At 38.6% G+C, this 18290-nt stretch overlaps 1 protein-coding gene across 5 annotated transcripts in view; it reads right to left on the bottom strand.

Moving 5' to 3' along the window:
* Nucleotides 1–18290, bottom strand: part of TRAK1 (trafficking kinesin protein 1) — a 130670-nt gene that overhangs the window by 36757 nt on the left and 75623 nt on the right. For all 5 annotated transcript variants that reach the window (XM_081343760.1, XM_081343759.1, XM_081343758.1 and 2 more), the window contains 2 exons: nucleotides 10930–11067; nucleotides 365–441 (listed from right to left, as the gene is read on the bottom strand). In XM_081343760.1, the coding sequence (XP_081199886.1) occupies nucleotides 365–441; nucleotides 10930–11067 (215 nt within the window). The remainder of the gene's footprint in view (nucleotides 1–364; nucleotides 442–10929; nucleotides 11068–18290) is intronic.

Here is an 18290-nt window from a genome sequence, read left to right on the forward strand (position 1 = left end):
AGAAAATAGATATGCCTCTATTATTTTAATGATGTTTTCCTGATGCATAATTCCATTTCAGTTTTGTTATTCTCAAAAAGGTTATTTTTCTATTTTAATTGAGAAGTAGCATATCTTCCCTCCACCAACCCTCCACAAATAAAAAGCTAAGATTCTACATGCAACACCATAAAAACCTTCCAATGTTCCCAACATTTTCTTATATCTAATTGTATTCTTATATTTAATAATTTAAATGAAGATTTGAAATTCTTAAAAGCTCATTAAAGTGGATTGTCTAAATATTTTACATGTACCACAAAGGTTACTGATTATTACTGTTAAATCAGCTTTTCTCCAAAGTATTACAATATATTGGTCATACTTTAAATCAGAGCAGTCAGTATCATCCAGATGCAGCTCTTTTCGCATTGATCCTTCAATTTCCGCAGCTAAGGAATCCTGTTGAAACAATTTTGAATGGTGTGAGAGCACATTATTGTCTTTATCTGTCTTTCTTTGCAATATACAAAAAGGTGGGGTAGAAGAAGTCAATTTACCATTTTTGGAAAATGCTGTAATTATTTAGAAATATTTCTAGATGCTGCTACAGCATCTGCACCAAAAACACACATTAGATGTAAATAAATGAATCTAGATGTTTTTCAATATTAAAATTTACAGACATTCTTGGGAAAGAAGTATTATGATAGAAACCTCTAACACCTATGCAGCTTTAATTCATATCTTTTTTGAAAAAAGTATTATCTCAAATAATGTTAATAATTGGCTCTAGAAAAATAATTTTTGAAAAAGAAACTAAATTACAACAGCAAACAAAGTACCATACATATAAAAAAGTTAATCAATGAACCACTAGTCAAACTCTGCAATATTATTAAAAACAGTAGAAAAATCTTTATGTGGACATAACTATTTTCTACACAATAACTTCTGGTCATCAGGTAACTGAACTGGAATAGTTAGCTGTATTGTATTATTATGGTTCATTGCACAGTCTGCCATTTTCATCAATCTACTAGTCTTTCCCAAGAACCTGTAATAAGTAGATGCTGTTCGATGTTAAAAGTATCATTGTAGGATGTAAGCTAGTCCTAGTAAAGGCTGTCTTTTGCAACTGACTGGTGGGGTCAATGCTGATGTTGTTCAATTTGTGCTCCAGTTGTTTTAAGATTTATTTTGCCATATTAATTCTATTTCTTCTTGCAGATCTATGTGTTTGTGATTTTTTTGCATCATTGTTGCTACTTTGTTATGGCATTGCTGTAGTAAGTCTGGGCAATCTTGCAGCAACTAACTAAGTGGTCCATTGTTTTTTCAGCTTCTTTGCCGAAACAGTGTTTACTGTCTGCTGCTTCATTTCTGGCTTTGTATCTATTTGTTCTTAAGGTTTGGTCTTGTGCAGCCAGAATTAACCCATCTATCTCTTTCCTCAATTTTCCTACTCTTACTCCAGGTCTTATTTGCTTGCTTTTTTTTAAACGTACTGCCCATGTAATACTTTGCCTTACCATGTCTTTTATATTCTACTTTTGATCTTTCTCATAGAACAGTTTGGTCAATAAGGTTCATGGTATACCAGCTTTGGTGTGTCTTCTTCAGTATTCTTCAGATATTTTTCCAGCACCCTTTTTTCTTATTCAACTGTCTGGTGTACTTATAATATTCCATGCCCACCTATTTTCCTTGTTAAGTAGAATATGTTAATATCACTATGTGGATTCATTATTTTTCTAGTCTTCCCATTCAGGGCTTTTAGTTTTGCTTGAATCCAGCCCACTATATTTCAGCTATGTATCTAACAACTGGAATTGTTCAGGTGGTGATCACTTTGATGGTAATTCTTTCATTGACTTGGACATTAAAACCTTCATTTTCATGTACCCTTTTCTAACCTTCTTCTTGACTTTGGTGTGCTCAATGTCAGTTTGAAGAATGCCCAAGTATTTGTAGTGATCTCATCCAGACTCTTGAAGTTATTTCTTGATCCTTCAGTTTTCTCTGTTTTAATCCTGCTGATGGTGAGGGATATAGATTTGTCAAGTTCAAATTTCACTGCAATATCCTGGCTGTATATATGGCCAATGCTGAATAGTGATTCTATTTCAGATGTGTTTTTCTATACAGCTTCTGATCCTTCATGTAAAGGAGATGGGATAATCTGGTAGATGTTTTTGATGCTTGACAGATAGGGCCTGAATTGTTTATGCAAGTAATCCTCAACTTACAAACATTTGTTTAGCAACCATTCAAAGTTGAAAAAAATAACTTATGACCATTTTTCACACTTGTAACTGTTGCAGCATCCCCATGGTCAACTGATCAAAATTAAGATGCTTAGCAACTGGCATGTATTTATGATGGTTGCAGTGTCCCAGGGTCATATGACCTTTTGCAACCTTCTGACTAGCAAAATTAATGGGGAAGCCAGATTCACTTAATAACCACGTTACTAACTTAACAACTGCAATGATTCATTTAACAATTGTGGCCAGAAAGCCCATAAAATGAAGCAAACTCATACTTTTTTGTTTAGCAATAGAAATTTTGGACTCAACTGTGGTCATAAATCAAGGATTATCTGTAATGTTGATAAAGGAATCAGTACAATCACAAACAGTAATCATGAGATGAGCCTTCTTGAAACATTCTCTCGTTATTAACTTCTCTATGAACTATCACTGTTGACCAGCAACTATGTCTTCCATTGTATGACCACGTTTTTATTGACTCCTATTATTTCTAAGCATTTGATTATTCATGTGGCATGGTGCCCATTGCCTTCTTGTGATCAATCCATGCTACATGTTACATTCAAGTTGTTCTTCCTTCTCTTGCAGTTTTTCAGAATAATCTTGTCAAGTTGGAATCGATTCCCTGTTGTTAAGGCAGCTTCTTTCCTGCTCAGGTGGAAAGAGCTTGTTTTCAAATAGATGCTGTTAGACATCAGCAATTAGCAAGTTGTTGGTAAGCAGGAAATTGGCTTATAGTTGCCAAAACTTGCCCTTTTCTCCATTATTTATTTTTTTATCCTTATCCACCTCTTCTTGTTGCTTTCTTGTTGTATATGTCATAGGTTATCCCTAGCTATACCCAGAACAGCACTGTTTCTGTGTCAGGTGTTGACTGATCCACTGCAGCCTCTTCATGGTAATATTTTTTATCTGACTGAAATTTGAGATTCTATCTATAGTGTGCAAGCTTTGTATTTGTGGATCATCTTGGCTGTAGCTATTATATGCTGCTTTATTATAATGCTTATAATGCTTCCTTAGTTTTTGTTTCTAGGTGATATTTCTTGAACAGGTATTCTTTGGTCTTCTTCTCCTTCAACTATTTTTTTTTCCTTTCGTCTAATCTAGCTTGCTTGCATCTTAGTCTGCTAATCTTGTTTTCCAGCCTGATCTTCTATTTTGGTGATGCACTCTTTCTTTTCTTTGCTGATTTTGCATCCAGGTATTTGGTTATAATGTAGCCATGCTGTACATTAGTTAGCTTGTTTCTTGCAGTGAGCCAGTGCTTATATTTGATATTACAGTTTTGGCATCTTGTAATCCTTGTGCTAGCTGTTTCTTTGGAACATGTTTCAATTCAGGCAACATTATTCTTGTCCCTTTGCTGTTCTAGATGATCAGTTATTCTTTACTTTAGTTCTTCTCTAGTAGAACTTTGTTCTGAGGATAAGGCAGAGGAAAGCCAGCCTAGTATGGGAATTAAAACTATTCAGTAACTAAGTTGGCTTCCTCTACTGCTCACTTCCCCTGCTTTGCCTTTACTATCTGAGCTATTTCTGGCATGGCTTCAATGTCTTTGCCCTGGATAGATAATTGCAGTTGTTCCAATTCCGCTTTTGTGAACATTTTATTTCATATTTATTCCAATAGTTCTGAAACTGCTGGCCTTGGTTGTTCATCCAATAATCACTGAGTCCAGGAACTTCAACATCTAGCACTATCCTTTTTAACCTGGGCACTGACCAATCTGGTATGGTTTCTGTAAATTACATTTCACCTTATTGTTTATGAGAGAGGCATTCTTTGTCTGGCTCCTCTGATGAGACCTGTCCAGAATGGTTGAAACTCCGATAACCTTATGCATGACCTACTGGTCTACCAGAAGCCATGATTCCAGAAGAAATCCCCCCCCCCCAAAAAAAAAATCACAAACCTACACCTTCAGGGGAAAACATCTGAAGCAGATATATAATTCCAATACACAACAATAATTCTATTTTATTAAAGGTTTAATTTAAGCTTGTTCTCACCCATTTAGACCCTAAGGCCTCCATGTGCTTAAACAGGACTTAAATGATACCACCAATCTAATGGTGATAATGAGGTACAGTTGGTTATCATCAACCTGTTTATAATACCAACTCTAAACCTTTGGATAATCTCTTTCAGCAGCTTCATATAAATGTTAAATAGAAATGGGAGAGAATCAACTCTTGCAGTCTCCCACAAGAAAATAACCATTAAGGCAATCTCAGCTGCCCCACCTCTGCTGACTGGAACCCACTATCAAAGAATGAGTAGAACTACTACGATACAGTGCTACTAATTCCCAACTTCTGAAAACAGTCCAGGATATCATTGTTGATGGTATTGAGGATTGTTGCGAGATTCAAAAGACACGATTACTCCATCCAAATCCCAAAAAGGTCATCCATTTGTACAAGCAATGCCACTGGCATTCCATATCCATTTGTACAAGCAATGCCATTGGCATTCCATATCCAAGCCTGAATCATCAGAGAATCCAGATTATCAATTTCTTTGTGTGATCTATAGATGACTGTCCATCTATGACTTAATAAAATTTCCCTCAAAAGGGAAGGTTAGAGCCAGGCAATGGACCACAGTTTCCTTCAAGATCATTGGTGGCATCCTCTGTTGCAACAAGACATTAACAATCTGTGATGCAGGAAATTACTGCTCTCTTAGCTGCCTGAAAGAATCAAGAAAGACAGAGATCAAGCCCATAGGTGGCACATGACCCTTTAGAAAGTTTGCTATTTATAGACCAGATTGAAAGGAATTCCAGGTAAGTAAACAAGATGTTTACCCCATAACCCTCCTGGATACTGCCTAAAGCAAGTCAGGACTTAATTAAATCTGATGACTTCATCAGTAAAATATTGTGCTAACTGATCACAGCAACCCAGTATATGTGATGTTGGCTCTTCCCAATAAGGAAATGATCACCCAAAATACATTTAATCAAGACCTAATACCAACAGCAAACCAGACCTTCAAAGAATTTATCTGTTCAGCAAATTTCCTAAGTGTCCACCAATAGTCACCTGGATCCATTAGACTCCTGGGGACGATTATTTAAATAGGTTCCACAGAACCTTTGGGTGGCAATCCACTGCAGCATCTGCACCAAGAAGTGATCTGACCATGTTAAAGGCTTGGTGGCAATACCTTCCCCCACATCCAGATCACACTGCAACTGCTCCAAAGGAAAGGCAAGATCCAAAGTGGTTTTGCTTATGTATATGCGGCCCAAAATAAGAATAGGCAAACCTATGGTTGCCACAGAAATCATGTCATCTGGGGCTTAACTTGAAATGGCATCCCCAAGTTCAAACATCCAAGAAAAGATGCTGTTGGATAGGAAGGCAGTGGGTACACATGTAGGATCTGCACCTTGTGCCTATGGCCCAATTTAACTGACAAGCATTCATAACATGACAACCCAAAGTAATTATAATCCTATTCAGCATATAAATAACTTTATGGTTAGTTTGCATAGAGCCAATCTTGTTCCTATTCTGCCACAATCTGATTTCATCTGAGAATATAATTTGTCATCATTAGCCTCCATAAGATTATTCAAACTGCAACTAGATCATAGCAAAATGGGCTCCTCTTTGGAAGAAGCCAAAATCTTGTACTGTATAAGAAGTCATAGCAGCTAAATATCAAGAATCTCAGGTGTAGAAACAGATTCATTTCACAATTACACCATTACCACTAATTCTGCTATGGGGGTGGGACCTGAAATGTCCTCACCTGCCAAAGAAAATGAGACTTCATCTTCTGTTTAGGAGGTATAATTAAATCTGACGTTTCCTCTCTTAAAATGCAAAATCAAAGTATATATAAAGACTTTAAGAGAAAGCAAAGAGGTAACTCACCCATGACACAATCCAATATAAGAAATTAAGCAAAGGGAGGATAACAAGGAATGGAGAAGGTAGCCTCTAAGCTTCCATGCCATGGATATTCAGTGGATTTAATTTTTGGTGGAACATCAATTTGAGATTTTTATTATAGGGGATTTTTGAATTTAGGTTTGTGTACAAGAGCTACCAAGAGTTACCATTTACATACTTAAATATTTTTCCTTGTTTTTCAGGAAACCATTTATAGTGCATTCTTATAGATATCTATCTATCTAATGGCAGAAAGTGAAGAGGAACTGAAGAGTCTCTTGTTGCGAGTGAAGAAGGAGAGTGCAAAAGTTGGGTTGAAACTAAACATTAAGAAAACCAAGATCATGGCATCCGGCCCTCTCAATTCCTGGCAAATAGATGGGGAAGAAATGGAGGTAGTGACAGATTTTATTTTCCTGGGCTCCAAGATCACTGCAGATGGGGACTGTAGTCAAGAAATTAAAAGACGCTTGCTCCTCGGGAGGAAAGCCATGGCAAATCTAGACAGCACACTAAAAAGCAGAGACATCACCCTGTCAACAAAAGTGCGTATAGTCAAGGCTATGGTCTTCCCAGTTGCAATGTATGGCAGTGAAAGTTGGACCATAAGAAAGGCTGAGCGCAAAAGAATTGAGGCCTTTGAACTCTGGTGCTGGAGAAGACTCCTGCGAGTCCCTTGGACTGCAAGGCGATCAAACCGGTCAGTCCTAGAGGAGATCAACCCTGACTGCTCTTTAGAAGGCCAGATCCTGAAGCTAAAACTCAAATACTTTGGCCACCTAATGAGGAGGAAGGACTCACTGGAGAAGAGTCTAATGCTGGGAAAGATTGAGGGCAATAGAAGAAGGGGACGACAGAGAATGAGGTGGCTGGATGGAGTCACTGAAGCAGTAGGCGTGAGCTTAAATGGACTCCAGAAGATGGTAGAGGACAGGAAAGCCTGGAGGAACATTGTCCATAGGGTCGCGATGGGTCGGACACGACTTCGCAACTAACAACAACAATCTATCTAAAGAAATTCAAGACAGTTTCTTATCAATGGTTAAAATTCTCACTGAATTAAATATGCATACCTTCAACTCAACAATGTAGAAATATACAGTTATTTTAATCCCACATGCAAACTCTATATATGTTGGTAATGAAAAGTTTATTGAGTGTAATTATATTCAAAGTGTATATTCCAAGCTATAACAGTGCATAACCAATTTCTGTTTTGACTTGTAATTCTGGTAGAGCTCTCTTCAAAGGGTGAAAGAATCAACATATCATTTGTCCTTGGAGCTGTGGAAAGTAGGTGCAAACACAAGCTGAGCTGCGGAGTAAAAGAAATTATACTGATTCTATTAATTCTTTTTGACCTGTTTGATTTAAAGGAAAACAGAAAAAAATTCAATAAATAAGAAAAAATAAATAAAAGAATGTAAATTAAATTACAGTTAAGGAAATACATAAATTAATTTCAGGGGATTACTGACTGCAATGGGGAAGAAGGCATCTCAGTATGTCACCCCCTGGGTAGACCATGAAATGGATCTTTAAAGGATCCTTGGGTGGGGGGGGGAAGGTTCAGTCTAAGTGGGATTGTAGGATTAGGAGCTAAACATGGAGATGTAGCACACATGGGGGGGAGGGGAAATGGGCTACAGTTAACCTAATAGCATCTTCCAATATTCGAGGGATTGTCATAGACAAGAGGGCAGGTCAATCTATTCTCCAAAGCACCTGAGGGTAGGACAAGAAGTAATGGATGGAAATTTATCAGGGAGAGATCCAATCTAGAACTAAGGAGAAATTTCTCATCAAAGAAAACAATTAGGGCAATGGCTTGTTCCAGATCTTGTGAGTTTCTATCACTGGAGCTTTTCAAGAAGAGACTGGATAGCCATTTGTCCAAAATGGTATAGGGCAGACATGTCAAACTCCTGCTTGAGCGCGGGTTTGGACTAGAAGACCTCCAAGGCCCCTTCCGATTCTGTTATTCTAATATTATTATTATAAGGCGATCAAATATAGGAGGGAGAAGAGGATGAGAAAAATAATGCATAAAAAAGAACACTAAACTTATACAAATTGATTAAAACATTAGGCAAAAATTCTTTAGATTTGAAAAAATATTATTAGAAACTGGACAGGTATTTTAGGAATTCCAATAGTATTTAACTCTTTAAAATATTTAAGCATTACTATTATCAAAGTATTAATATTTTTTATTAATAATTATATACCAACTTGAAAGAAATTAAGCAAAGAAATGAAAAACTGGGATTCAAAACATTTCAATGTTTTAGGTGAACTGCAGCTGTGGAAAAGAAACTCCTTGCAAGGTTCAATTTCTATTTCAGTGCCTCCTAATGGAAAGCCTAAAATGGGTTTTAACACAACTAAGAATAAAAAAAGATTTTACATACATCATAGAAACAGGGAAGCTGGGTCATACCCAATTTGATACTATATTAGCAAGAAGTACAGAAATATGATTCAAACTAAAACTATTTTAGAGCTAAATAATTGTATAATGACAGGTTCATCAAAAATGCTTTTCTATAATAACTAAGATGGAAACTGTTTTCACTAAATGATATGCTGAATTTGAAAGAATAACATATAGCTTTGATAAAGGATATTTCTTTTTTAGTTCAGTAAAGAATTTATATATGAGGATAATCACTATGATCTGGCTAAAATGAAACTTTTGAGACAATATATCTTTGCAGACTAAAAGATTTTTATAGCAACAGGGAACTTTCCAATAAAGAAGTTTATTGATGTTAAATTACCATGGTTATTCTATTGTAAACTCAAATGCTTTAGCAACTGGAATTCTAGAGATTTAGCAATTTAGCCTAATACCAATTTTGAGAATTTGGTATAGAAAATCCTCGACATATGGATGCACTTCAGGTTCATTGCAAGGCACAGTAAGGAGTCAAGCACGTCCATCAGTCTCAAGTCTCTTTGTACCCGCAACAGATCTAAGTCCAGACAAACTTGAATTCCTTTGACTCTTATCTATCACCATTTTGCTTTGACTGTTAGTAACTCAGGTTGTTGTAAAAAGTGCTACCCTTGTATTCATTTGAACTGCTGTGGCTCCTGATTTCTTTTGCCTCACAAGCACATATATAATAATCAGCATTATTTTTCCAACGTTGGAGAGGTTGCCAAAAAAGGAAGGGAGAGTCTTTCATTTATGGTGGGTATTTCTGGCATAATTTTTTTTGGAAAAAATTGTCACAAGAGGGAAGTTATGGCAGATTCCAAGAAACCTCTTTACTAATATATCCAGTTCTGAAGTTACAGCCACTGCAGTGCTCTCAATGTCATTTGTCCTTATAACTGACCAAAAGATTCTTCAGAGATCCCTGGCTATCTCCCCCCACAACTTTCTCCACCAGATCCCTGCGGGCCTTTCCATTCCATCAGGTCCCACACCCTCCTTCTCACTTAAATTTCAAAGATCTCTGAAGCTCTGGAGCTAGGCTTAGGGATTCATAACAGCTCATTTTGTTGTACGGCCATGCAGAATAATTCCAAAAACTGCTATCTTTGTCCAAGTGGCTGCATTGAATTGTAGTCATTTGGAAAATGGCAGCCACTTCTGGAATCAAGCCACATGGCTTACAACGAAGCAATCTGTTTTGCTTCCTCAAGGACTCTGCAGTGCTGCAGAGATCTTTAAAAGGTAAGTGGGTTACAGGGCGTGGGGAGGAGGCCCAAGGGCTGTGGGGACCTGGCAGAAGTGGTGGGAGAAAGGCCTGCAGGGATCTTGGGGTGAAGAGGGAGTGGAAACAGGCCCAATGGCTATGGGGACTCCGAAGGGTGGGAATGGAGCACAAGGTGTCTCAGGGAATAGGGAAAGCTTTGGTAAGCCTGGGCCATGTGGGCCCGCACTAAGCCTCTCAGGGCCTCCCTCCTCCACCCGCATAGTTGTTTAATACATCAGGACAGCAAGAGGTGGATAACCATTATGGTTATACAGTAAGTAGAATCTACCTGTATTTACAGATCCAAATCTGATACTTAAAAATAAGGAACTTATTATCTACAATTTTAGCTAAAATGTAGCTAAAATAAATTGCCCAACATTAGAAATCTCCAACTACTGATAACAATTGAGATGTGCCTTCTTCAATTGCTACATTAGAAAAAAAATCAATTAAAATAATGAAGCAGGAAATAAAATTCTATCAAATTTGGATGAATTTTATGCTTATAGATGGATTTTATAGTTTATCTCAATAGCAATAAAGTACAATGTGATTTCATATATATGGCGAATTTGTATGTGCAGAGTTCCTGTCTCTACCAATTTTAGTCTGTATTTTTATATCTTTTTTCTTTACTCATCTTGGACATTGGATATTCAACTTGATATTTGTTAATCATAGTAAATCATACACCCCCCCTTAAGTACAAATTCATTTTTGGCAATATTTTTTGAAGTTATGCCATTATACAATTGAAATGAATCAGAATATTTGCCTGATAATGACAGTGCCAATTCTTTTAGACATCTACATAAAGAAATATTATGCTACTAATAAACGCTGAACACAAAGTGCTCACTATAATATATTCCAAAGGAACAGCAACAATATAACTTCAGTAGCACACTAAAGACTGTCTGTTCAACCCAAGAATTCAGATACCTCTTTGATATATATATTGAAATAAACCCTAAAACTATTGTCTTCAGTTAATCAAAGTTGCATTAAGTGTTGGCACAAAATGAATTTTTGAGAACTATTTCAAATGAGATTTCTCACCATTGGAAAAAGGCCTAATGAATGGTAACGGCGTGATATAGCATTTGGCATTGTCTTATTCCTAAGATTCTTCAGTTCTTCTTGTGCCTCATGAAGCATTTCCATACATTCTGCATATTTATCTTCCAGCTCTCGTAACTGTAATGAAGAAAAAATTAAAATGATAACTAAAAATGTTTTTCTTCATCGTAGCCTTTATTAAAATGAAGAAAAAATACTTTTTATAAAAGGAAAATATATATTCTAAATAGATGAATTATACAACTTGTTGTAGGCTTATATTTGTTTAATATGTATCTGGGATGAATGAGTAATAAGAATGTTGATGAAATGATACAAACCACAATTATCTCTTCCCTCTGGATTATAGATTGGGCGAAAGAAAACCTTGTGTTATTTTGCTTTGAATTACAGTATTGATATCTAAGAAACCTAACACCTATGAGAATTGAAAGTAATGAAAAGTACTGAAAAGAAATCCCATCAGCTCTGTAATGTTAATTTAAATATGGGTATTTAATTAATTAAAACAGGGACATAATATGTGAAATGAGTTCTGTTATTTGTATTTGCTTATTCACTACACATTACTGACCAAAAGGGAAAGCCTCTTAAATCTGTCATGAAAAAGCTCCACTCTCAACTGTCTGACTAGTGAACTCAAAATCAAGGAATCTTCAAGGCTTTGAAGTGCTATAAAAGATAAACTTTATTCAATACACATCTTGGAACTGAAGAAGCAAAACCAGTTCTGGTTTTCCTATGTGAAAATCTGCCTAGTTAACAATAGCTTCCCTAATACCCCCATGTTGCCCAATCATATATCTTTTGTTTCTTATGAGAACAGTCCACCTCTCTGTCACACACCTGTGTTAGTGACCTTGGCATTCTTGTAGGCTCTCATGGTCTGGGGCAACTTCTTGGAATCTCATTTCCTCCCTATGCTTCCTACCCCTGCCCTCTTTCTATGGCAAGTTGAGTAGCAATAGAAGTTTTAGCAGGGTTCTTAGTGATTCAACCTTGACATGCACACTTTATTTCTTTAACCTCAAAGTCCTCAAAGTCCTTTTCATTTCCTCATTTCAGTCAAATTGATGCCTACAAAGGTATTTACTTAATTTTGGGGCAAGGTGGAAGTCACATGGCACCCAGTCTGCATTGCGTGTTAATTAGGTAAGAGGAAATATTCAACTTTGGAACTGTCTCTTGAGTGATTCATGAGATAAAGCTTAGTGCTATCATGCTCTAGGGAAAAATGTGCTTCTAAATTCTGCTTAATTATTATTTCAAAGTTTTGAGTGCTGCAATGTAGTACTCTGAGTTGAAATGCAATTTGCATTCCAAAAACATGTAACTGAAAGGTTTTCCTGCCAAATCTTGATCTTTATTTTTTTATTTTGTAGTGAAGCTTCATGAATTGGTGCTTCATGTCTGGTTTTAATAATGAGACCATGTTTTGTTGGCTGTCACAATGTTATGAAGAAATGTTTCACCTTCCTTCTCATAAGCATGGCAACAAATGCTGACAAAATTTCAATTCTAGATGCTTTTATCTCTGCTGTCAGCGTGCAAGGAACTTTTCTGGCACAAACCATCTGATACTAAAGAACATTACTAATGATTCACATTTTCTTGTGAAATGCCAAGCTTGATAATAAGTTCTCTTTAAGTGCTTTGGTGATTGTCTTTAATCATTTCAACGAACTTCACCATGTGAAACTCACTGGTCAAAGGTTGCCCATTTAACTCCTGATCAAACAAACCAGCTCTTTGTGGCTCACCATTTTTTAATTTTTTTTGGCCCAACAATGCATATTACTTACTTAATTAGTCACCACCACAAATAAAGTGTATTCAGTGTTGATGTAGGAGATGATCAGGCTGAGCCCCAGGGAGGGGTCAAACATGTCATCAGTCTCTAGTCCCCTCATGCCCACAAGAGATTTAAGTCCAGCCCACCTTGAATTCTGTTGACTCTTGTTGTTGTTGTTAGTTGCGAAGTCGTGTCCGACCCATCGTGACCCTATGGACAATGTTCCTCCAGGCCTTCCTGTCCTCTACCATCTTCTGGAGTCCATCTAAGCTCACGCCTACTGCTTCAGTGACTCCATCCAGCCACCTCATTTTCTGTTATCCCCTTCTTCTCTTGCCCTCCATCTTTCCCAGCATTAGGCTCTTCTCCAGTGAGTCCTTCCTTCTCATTAGGTGGCCAAAGTATTTGAGTTTTAGCTTCAGGATCTGGCCTTCTAAAGAGCAGTCAGGGTTGATCTCCTCTAGGACTGACTGGTTTGATCGCCTTGCAGTCCAAGGAACTCGCAGGAGTCTTCTCCAGCACCATAGTTCAAAGGCTTCAATTCTTTGGCGCTCAGCCTTTCTTATGGTCCAGCTTTCACTGCCATACATTGCAACTGGGAAGACCATGGGTCCGGAGTACCTCGGGGACCACCTGCTGCCGGCGTCAACTTCCCTCCGCCCTGTGCGTTCCCACAGAGAGGGCCTCCTCAGGGTGCCCCCGGTCAGAGAATGTTGGCTGGTGGTCCCCAGGGGGAGGGCCTTCTCTGTGGGCGCTCCGGCTTTATGGAACCAGCTGCCGGTTGAGCTCTGGACGGCACCGGACCTTTGCTCTTTCCGACGCGGTCTGAAGACCCATTTATTTGAACAAGCTGGCCTGGCCTGATGGGGGAAGTTAGGGTTTTTAATTGGGTTTTTATATTGTTACTGTTTTATCTGGGCGATTATTTAATTCTTTTTTAATTTTTGTATCCTCTATTTATATGTGCCCTGTTCACCGCCCTGAGTCCCTCGGGAGAAGGGCGGTATACAAATTTAATTAATTAAATAATAATAATAATAATAATAATAATAATAATAATAATAATAATAATAATAATAATAATAATAATAATAATAATAGCCTTGACTATACGCACTTTTGTTGACAGGGTGATGTCTCTGCTTTTTAGTGCGCTGTCTAGATTTGCCGTGGCTTTCCTCCCAAGGAGCAAGCGCCTTTTAATTTCTTGGCTACAGTCCCCATCTGCAGTGATCTTGGAGCCCAGGAAAATAAAATCTGTCACTACCTCCATTTCTTCCCCATCTATTTGCCAGGAATTGAGAGGGCCAGATGCCATGATCTTGGTTTTCTTAATGTTTAGTTTCAACCCATGTTTTGCACTCTCCTTCTTCACCCGCAACAAGAGGCTCTTTAGTTCTTCTTCACTTTCTGTCATTAGAGTGGTATCATCTGCATATCCTAGGTTGTTGATATTTCTTCCGGCAATCTTAATTCCAATTTTTGATTCATCTAGCCCTGCCTTTCTCATGATGTGCTCTGCATATAAGTTAAATAGGCAAGGCGACAGTATACAGCCTTGCCGGACTCCTTTCCCAATTTTGAACCAATCAGTGGTTCCGTGTCCAGTTTTCACTGTTGCTTCTTGGCCCGCATATAGATTTCTCAAGAGACAAATAAGATGGTCTGGTATGCCCATCTCTTGCCAGAGTTTGTTATGATCCACACAATCAAAGGCTTTAGCATAGTCAATGAAGCAGAAGTAGATGTTTTTCTGGAACTCTCTAGCTTTCTCCATGATCCAGCGTATGTTAGCAATTTGATCTCTAGTTCCTCTGCCTCTTCAAAATCCTGCCTGTACTTCTGGTAGTTCTCGATCCACATACTGCTGGAGTCTAGCTTGTAGAATTTTAAGCATAACTTTACTAGCATGAGAAATGAGTGCAATGGTGCGATAGTTTGAACATTCTTTGGCACTGCCTTTCTTTGGAATTGGAATGTAAACTGATCTTTTCCAATCCTGTGGCCATTGTTGAGTTTTCCAAATTTGCTGGCAAATTGAGTGTAGCACTTTTACTGCATCGTCTTTTAAGATTTTGAATAGCTCAGCTGGAATACTGTCACCTCCACTAGCTTTGTTGTTGCTCAGCTTTTCTAAGGCCCACTTCACTTCACATTCTAGGATGTCTGGCTCGAGGTCAGTGACCACCTCATTGTGATTATCAGGGACGTTAAGCTCATTCTTGTATAGTTCTTCTATGTAATTTTGCCACCTCTTCTTAATCTCTTCTGCCTCTGTTAGGTCCCTGCCATTTTGGTCCTTTATCATGCCCATTTTTGCATGAAATGTTCCTTTCATCTCTCCAATTTTCTTGAAAAGATCTCTGGTCCTCCCTATTCTATTGTTTTCTTCTATTTCTTTGCATTGTTCATTTAAGAAGGCATTCTTATCTCTTCTAGCTATTCTTTGGAATTCTGCATTTAATTGGGCATATCTTTCTTTTTCTCCTTTGCCTTTCGCTTCCGTCCTTTCCTCAGCTATTTGCAAAGCTCCCTCAGACAGCCATTTTGCTTTCTTGCATTTCTTTTTCTTTGGGATGGTTTTGGTTGCTACCTGTTGTACAATGTTGCGAACCTCTGTCCATAGTTCTTCAGGCACTCTGTCTATCAGATCTAATTCCTTAAATCTCTTTGTCACCTCTACTGTATATTCAACAGGGATATGATTTAATTCATACCTGACTGGCCTAGCGCTTTTCCCTACTTTCTTTAATTTAAGCCTAAACTTTGCAAGGAGAAGCTCATGGTCTGAGCCACAGTCAGCTCCTGGTCTTGTTTTTACTGACTGTATAGAGCTTCTCCATCTTTGGCTGCAGAGCATATAGTCAATCTGATTTCTGTGTTGACCGTCTGGTGATGTCCATGTGTAAAGCCGTTTCTTGGGTTGTTGGAAAAGAGTGTTTGCTATGACCATTGTATTCTCTTGACAAAATTCTATCAGCCTGTGCCCTGCTTCATTTTGTACTCCAAGGCCAAACTTGCCTGTTATTCCAGTTATCTTTTGGCTTCCTACTTTAGCATTCCAATCCCCCATGATGACAAGGACATCATTTTTGGGTGTTAGTTCTATAAGGTGCTGTAGGGCTTCATAGAACCGGTCAATTTCATCCTCTTCAGCACCGGTGGTTGGGGCATAGACTTGGACTACTGTGATATTGAATGGTTTGCCTTGGATTCGAACTGAGATCATTCTGTCATTATGAGGATTGTATCCCAGTATTGCTTTTCCTATTTTTTTATTGACTATGAAGGCTACTCCATTTCTTCTGAGGGATTCTTGCCCGCAGTAGTATACCTGATGGTCATCTGAATTAAATTCACCCATTCCTGTCCATTTTAGTTCGCTGATACCTAAGATGTCAATGTTTAGTCTTGTCATCTCTTGTTTCTCCACGTCCAGCTTTCCTTGATTCATGGATCTTACATTCCAGGTTCCTATGGAGAAAAAATCTTTACAGCATCGGACTTTCCTTTCACCACCAGACATATCCACAGCTGAGCGTCCTTTCGGCTTTGGCCCAGTCGCTTCATTCTTTCTGGCGCTACTAGTACTAGCCCTCTGCTCTTCCCCAGTAGCATATTGGACGCCTTCCGACCTGAGGGGCTCATCTTCCAGCATCATATCGTTTTGCCTTTTGGTACTGTCCATAGGGTTTTCATGGCAAAGATACTGGAGTGGTTTGCCATTTCCTTCTCCAGTGGATCACGTTTTGTCAGAACTCTCTGCTATGACCTTTCCGTCTTGGGTGGCCCTGCACGGCATAGCTCATAGCTTCATTGAATTACGCAAGCCCCTTCGCCACGACAAGGCAGTAATCCATGAAGGGGTGTTGACTCTTATCTGCCGCCAATTCGCTTTCACTGTTAGTAGTTCAGATTCTTGTAGAGAGCTTTAGCATACAATAAAACTATATATTCATTTGAACTGACTGAACTCTTGATTTCCTGTGCTTGACAGTTGAATTTCAACTGGAGGTATTTCAGTCATCCAATCACAGTATTTTGCTTAAAGTGCCCAAATAAGTATTCACTACAGGCTTCCCTTTCAAATAGAATAACACAATCTTTCTGACAGCTACTTCTCATCAACTGAAGAACAGATTTTAAAAAGCACATCAAAACGTTTAGCACATCCATCTACTGGCAGTTTTAGTACCGGAGTCATTACCTGTAATTCAACTGTCATTATTGATGAATGTAGTAAACCCTATTTAGACTTGATATGACAGAATTTTGTAAGTTGAAATATATACAAAGATACATACACAAATACCATATAGAGCATATATATATGCTTTTATATTACATTTATTCTTATCTGTAGAGAATGGAGAGATGTAAGTTCTACACAGTAGATGAAACATCTATCATAAAGGCTCTCCATTTTTATTGCCTTCTGAATTTATAAGGCTTTGCCAATAAGATTTGATTCTTACATACTGTATTCAGAAACATCAATAATTTATACAACACGTGATTTAGAAATCTTTAAGAGAAGCAATGTCAAAGAGTGAAGCCCTAATTTATTTATTTATTTATTTATTTATTAATGGGATTTATATCCCGCCCTATCTCCCGAGGGACTCAGGGCGGCTAACAACAACAAAACTTAAAGTTCTCTGTACAGTAAATTAAAAAATAAAATTTGAAATAAATTAAAATAAATTAAAGAATAAAGTTAGAATTGTAAATATAATTAAAATCCCTGTCAGTTTAGGTCAGCCAGGTGGAAAAGGAGTGTTTTGAGGCCGCGGCGAAAGGACTGGAGATCTTGGGCCATCCGAAGCTCAGGGGGGAGCTGGTTCCACAGGGCTGGCGCTCCCACAGAGAAGGCTCTTCCCCTGGGGGTTGCAAGCCGACATTGTCTAGCCGACGGTACCCTGAGGAGGCCTTCTCTGTGTGAGCGTACTGGGCGATGGGAATTCGTTCCCGGCAGCAGATGGTCCTGCAAGTATCCTGGGCCTAAGCCATGTAGGGTTTTAAAGGTAAGAACCAGCACCTTAAATCTCACTCGGAGGGCAACCGGTAGCCAATGCAGCTCACGCAGGAGGGGTGTAATATGGGAGTATCGGGGTGCTCCCATCACTACCCGTGCAGCTGCACTCTGCACCAGCTGAAGCATCCGGGTGGTCTTCAACAGCAGCCCCATGTAGAGAGCATTACAGTAGTCTATACGGGAGGTAACAAGTGCGTGGGTGACTGTACGTAGGGCATCTCGGTCTAGAAAGGGGCGCAACTGGTGTACCAGGCGAATCTGGGCAAATGCCCCACTGGCCACGACTCCAGTATGATCTTCAAAACTGAGTCGTGAATCCAGGAGGACGCCCAGGTTGCGTGCTCTATCAACGGGAGGTAATATCTCTCCTCCTATAATCAAAGATGGAACCTCTTGAACTAAACGAGATGTCGGTACGTAGAGCCACTCAGTTTTGGCCGGGTTGAGCCGGAGCCTGTTCTTTCCCATCCAAATCTGTACCGCTTCCAGGCAACGGGACATCACATCGAGGGC

Source organism: Vipera berus, assembly GCF_964194415.1.
Source record: "Vipera berus genome assembly, chromosome: Z".
NCBI lineage: Eukaryota > Metazoa > Chordata > Lepidosauria > Squamata > Viperidae > Vipera > Vipera berus.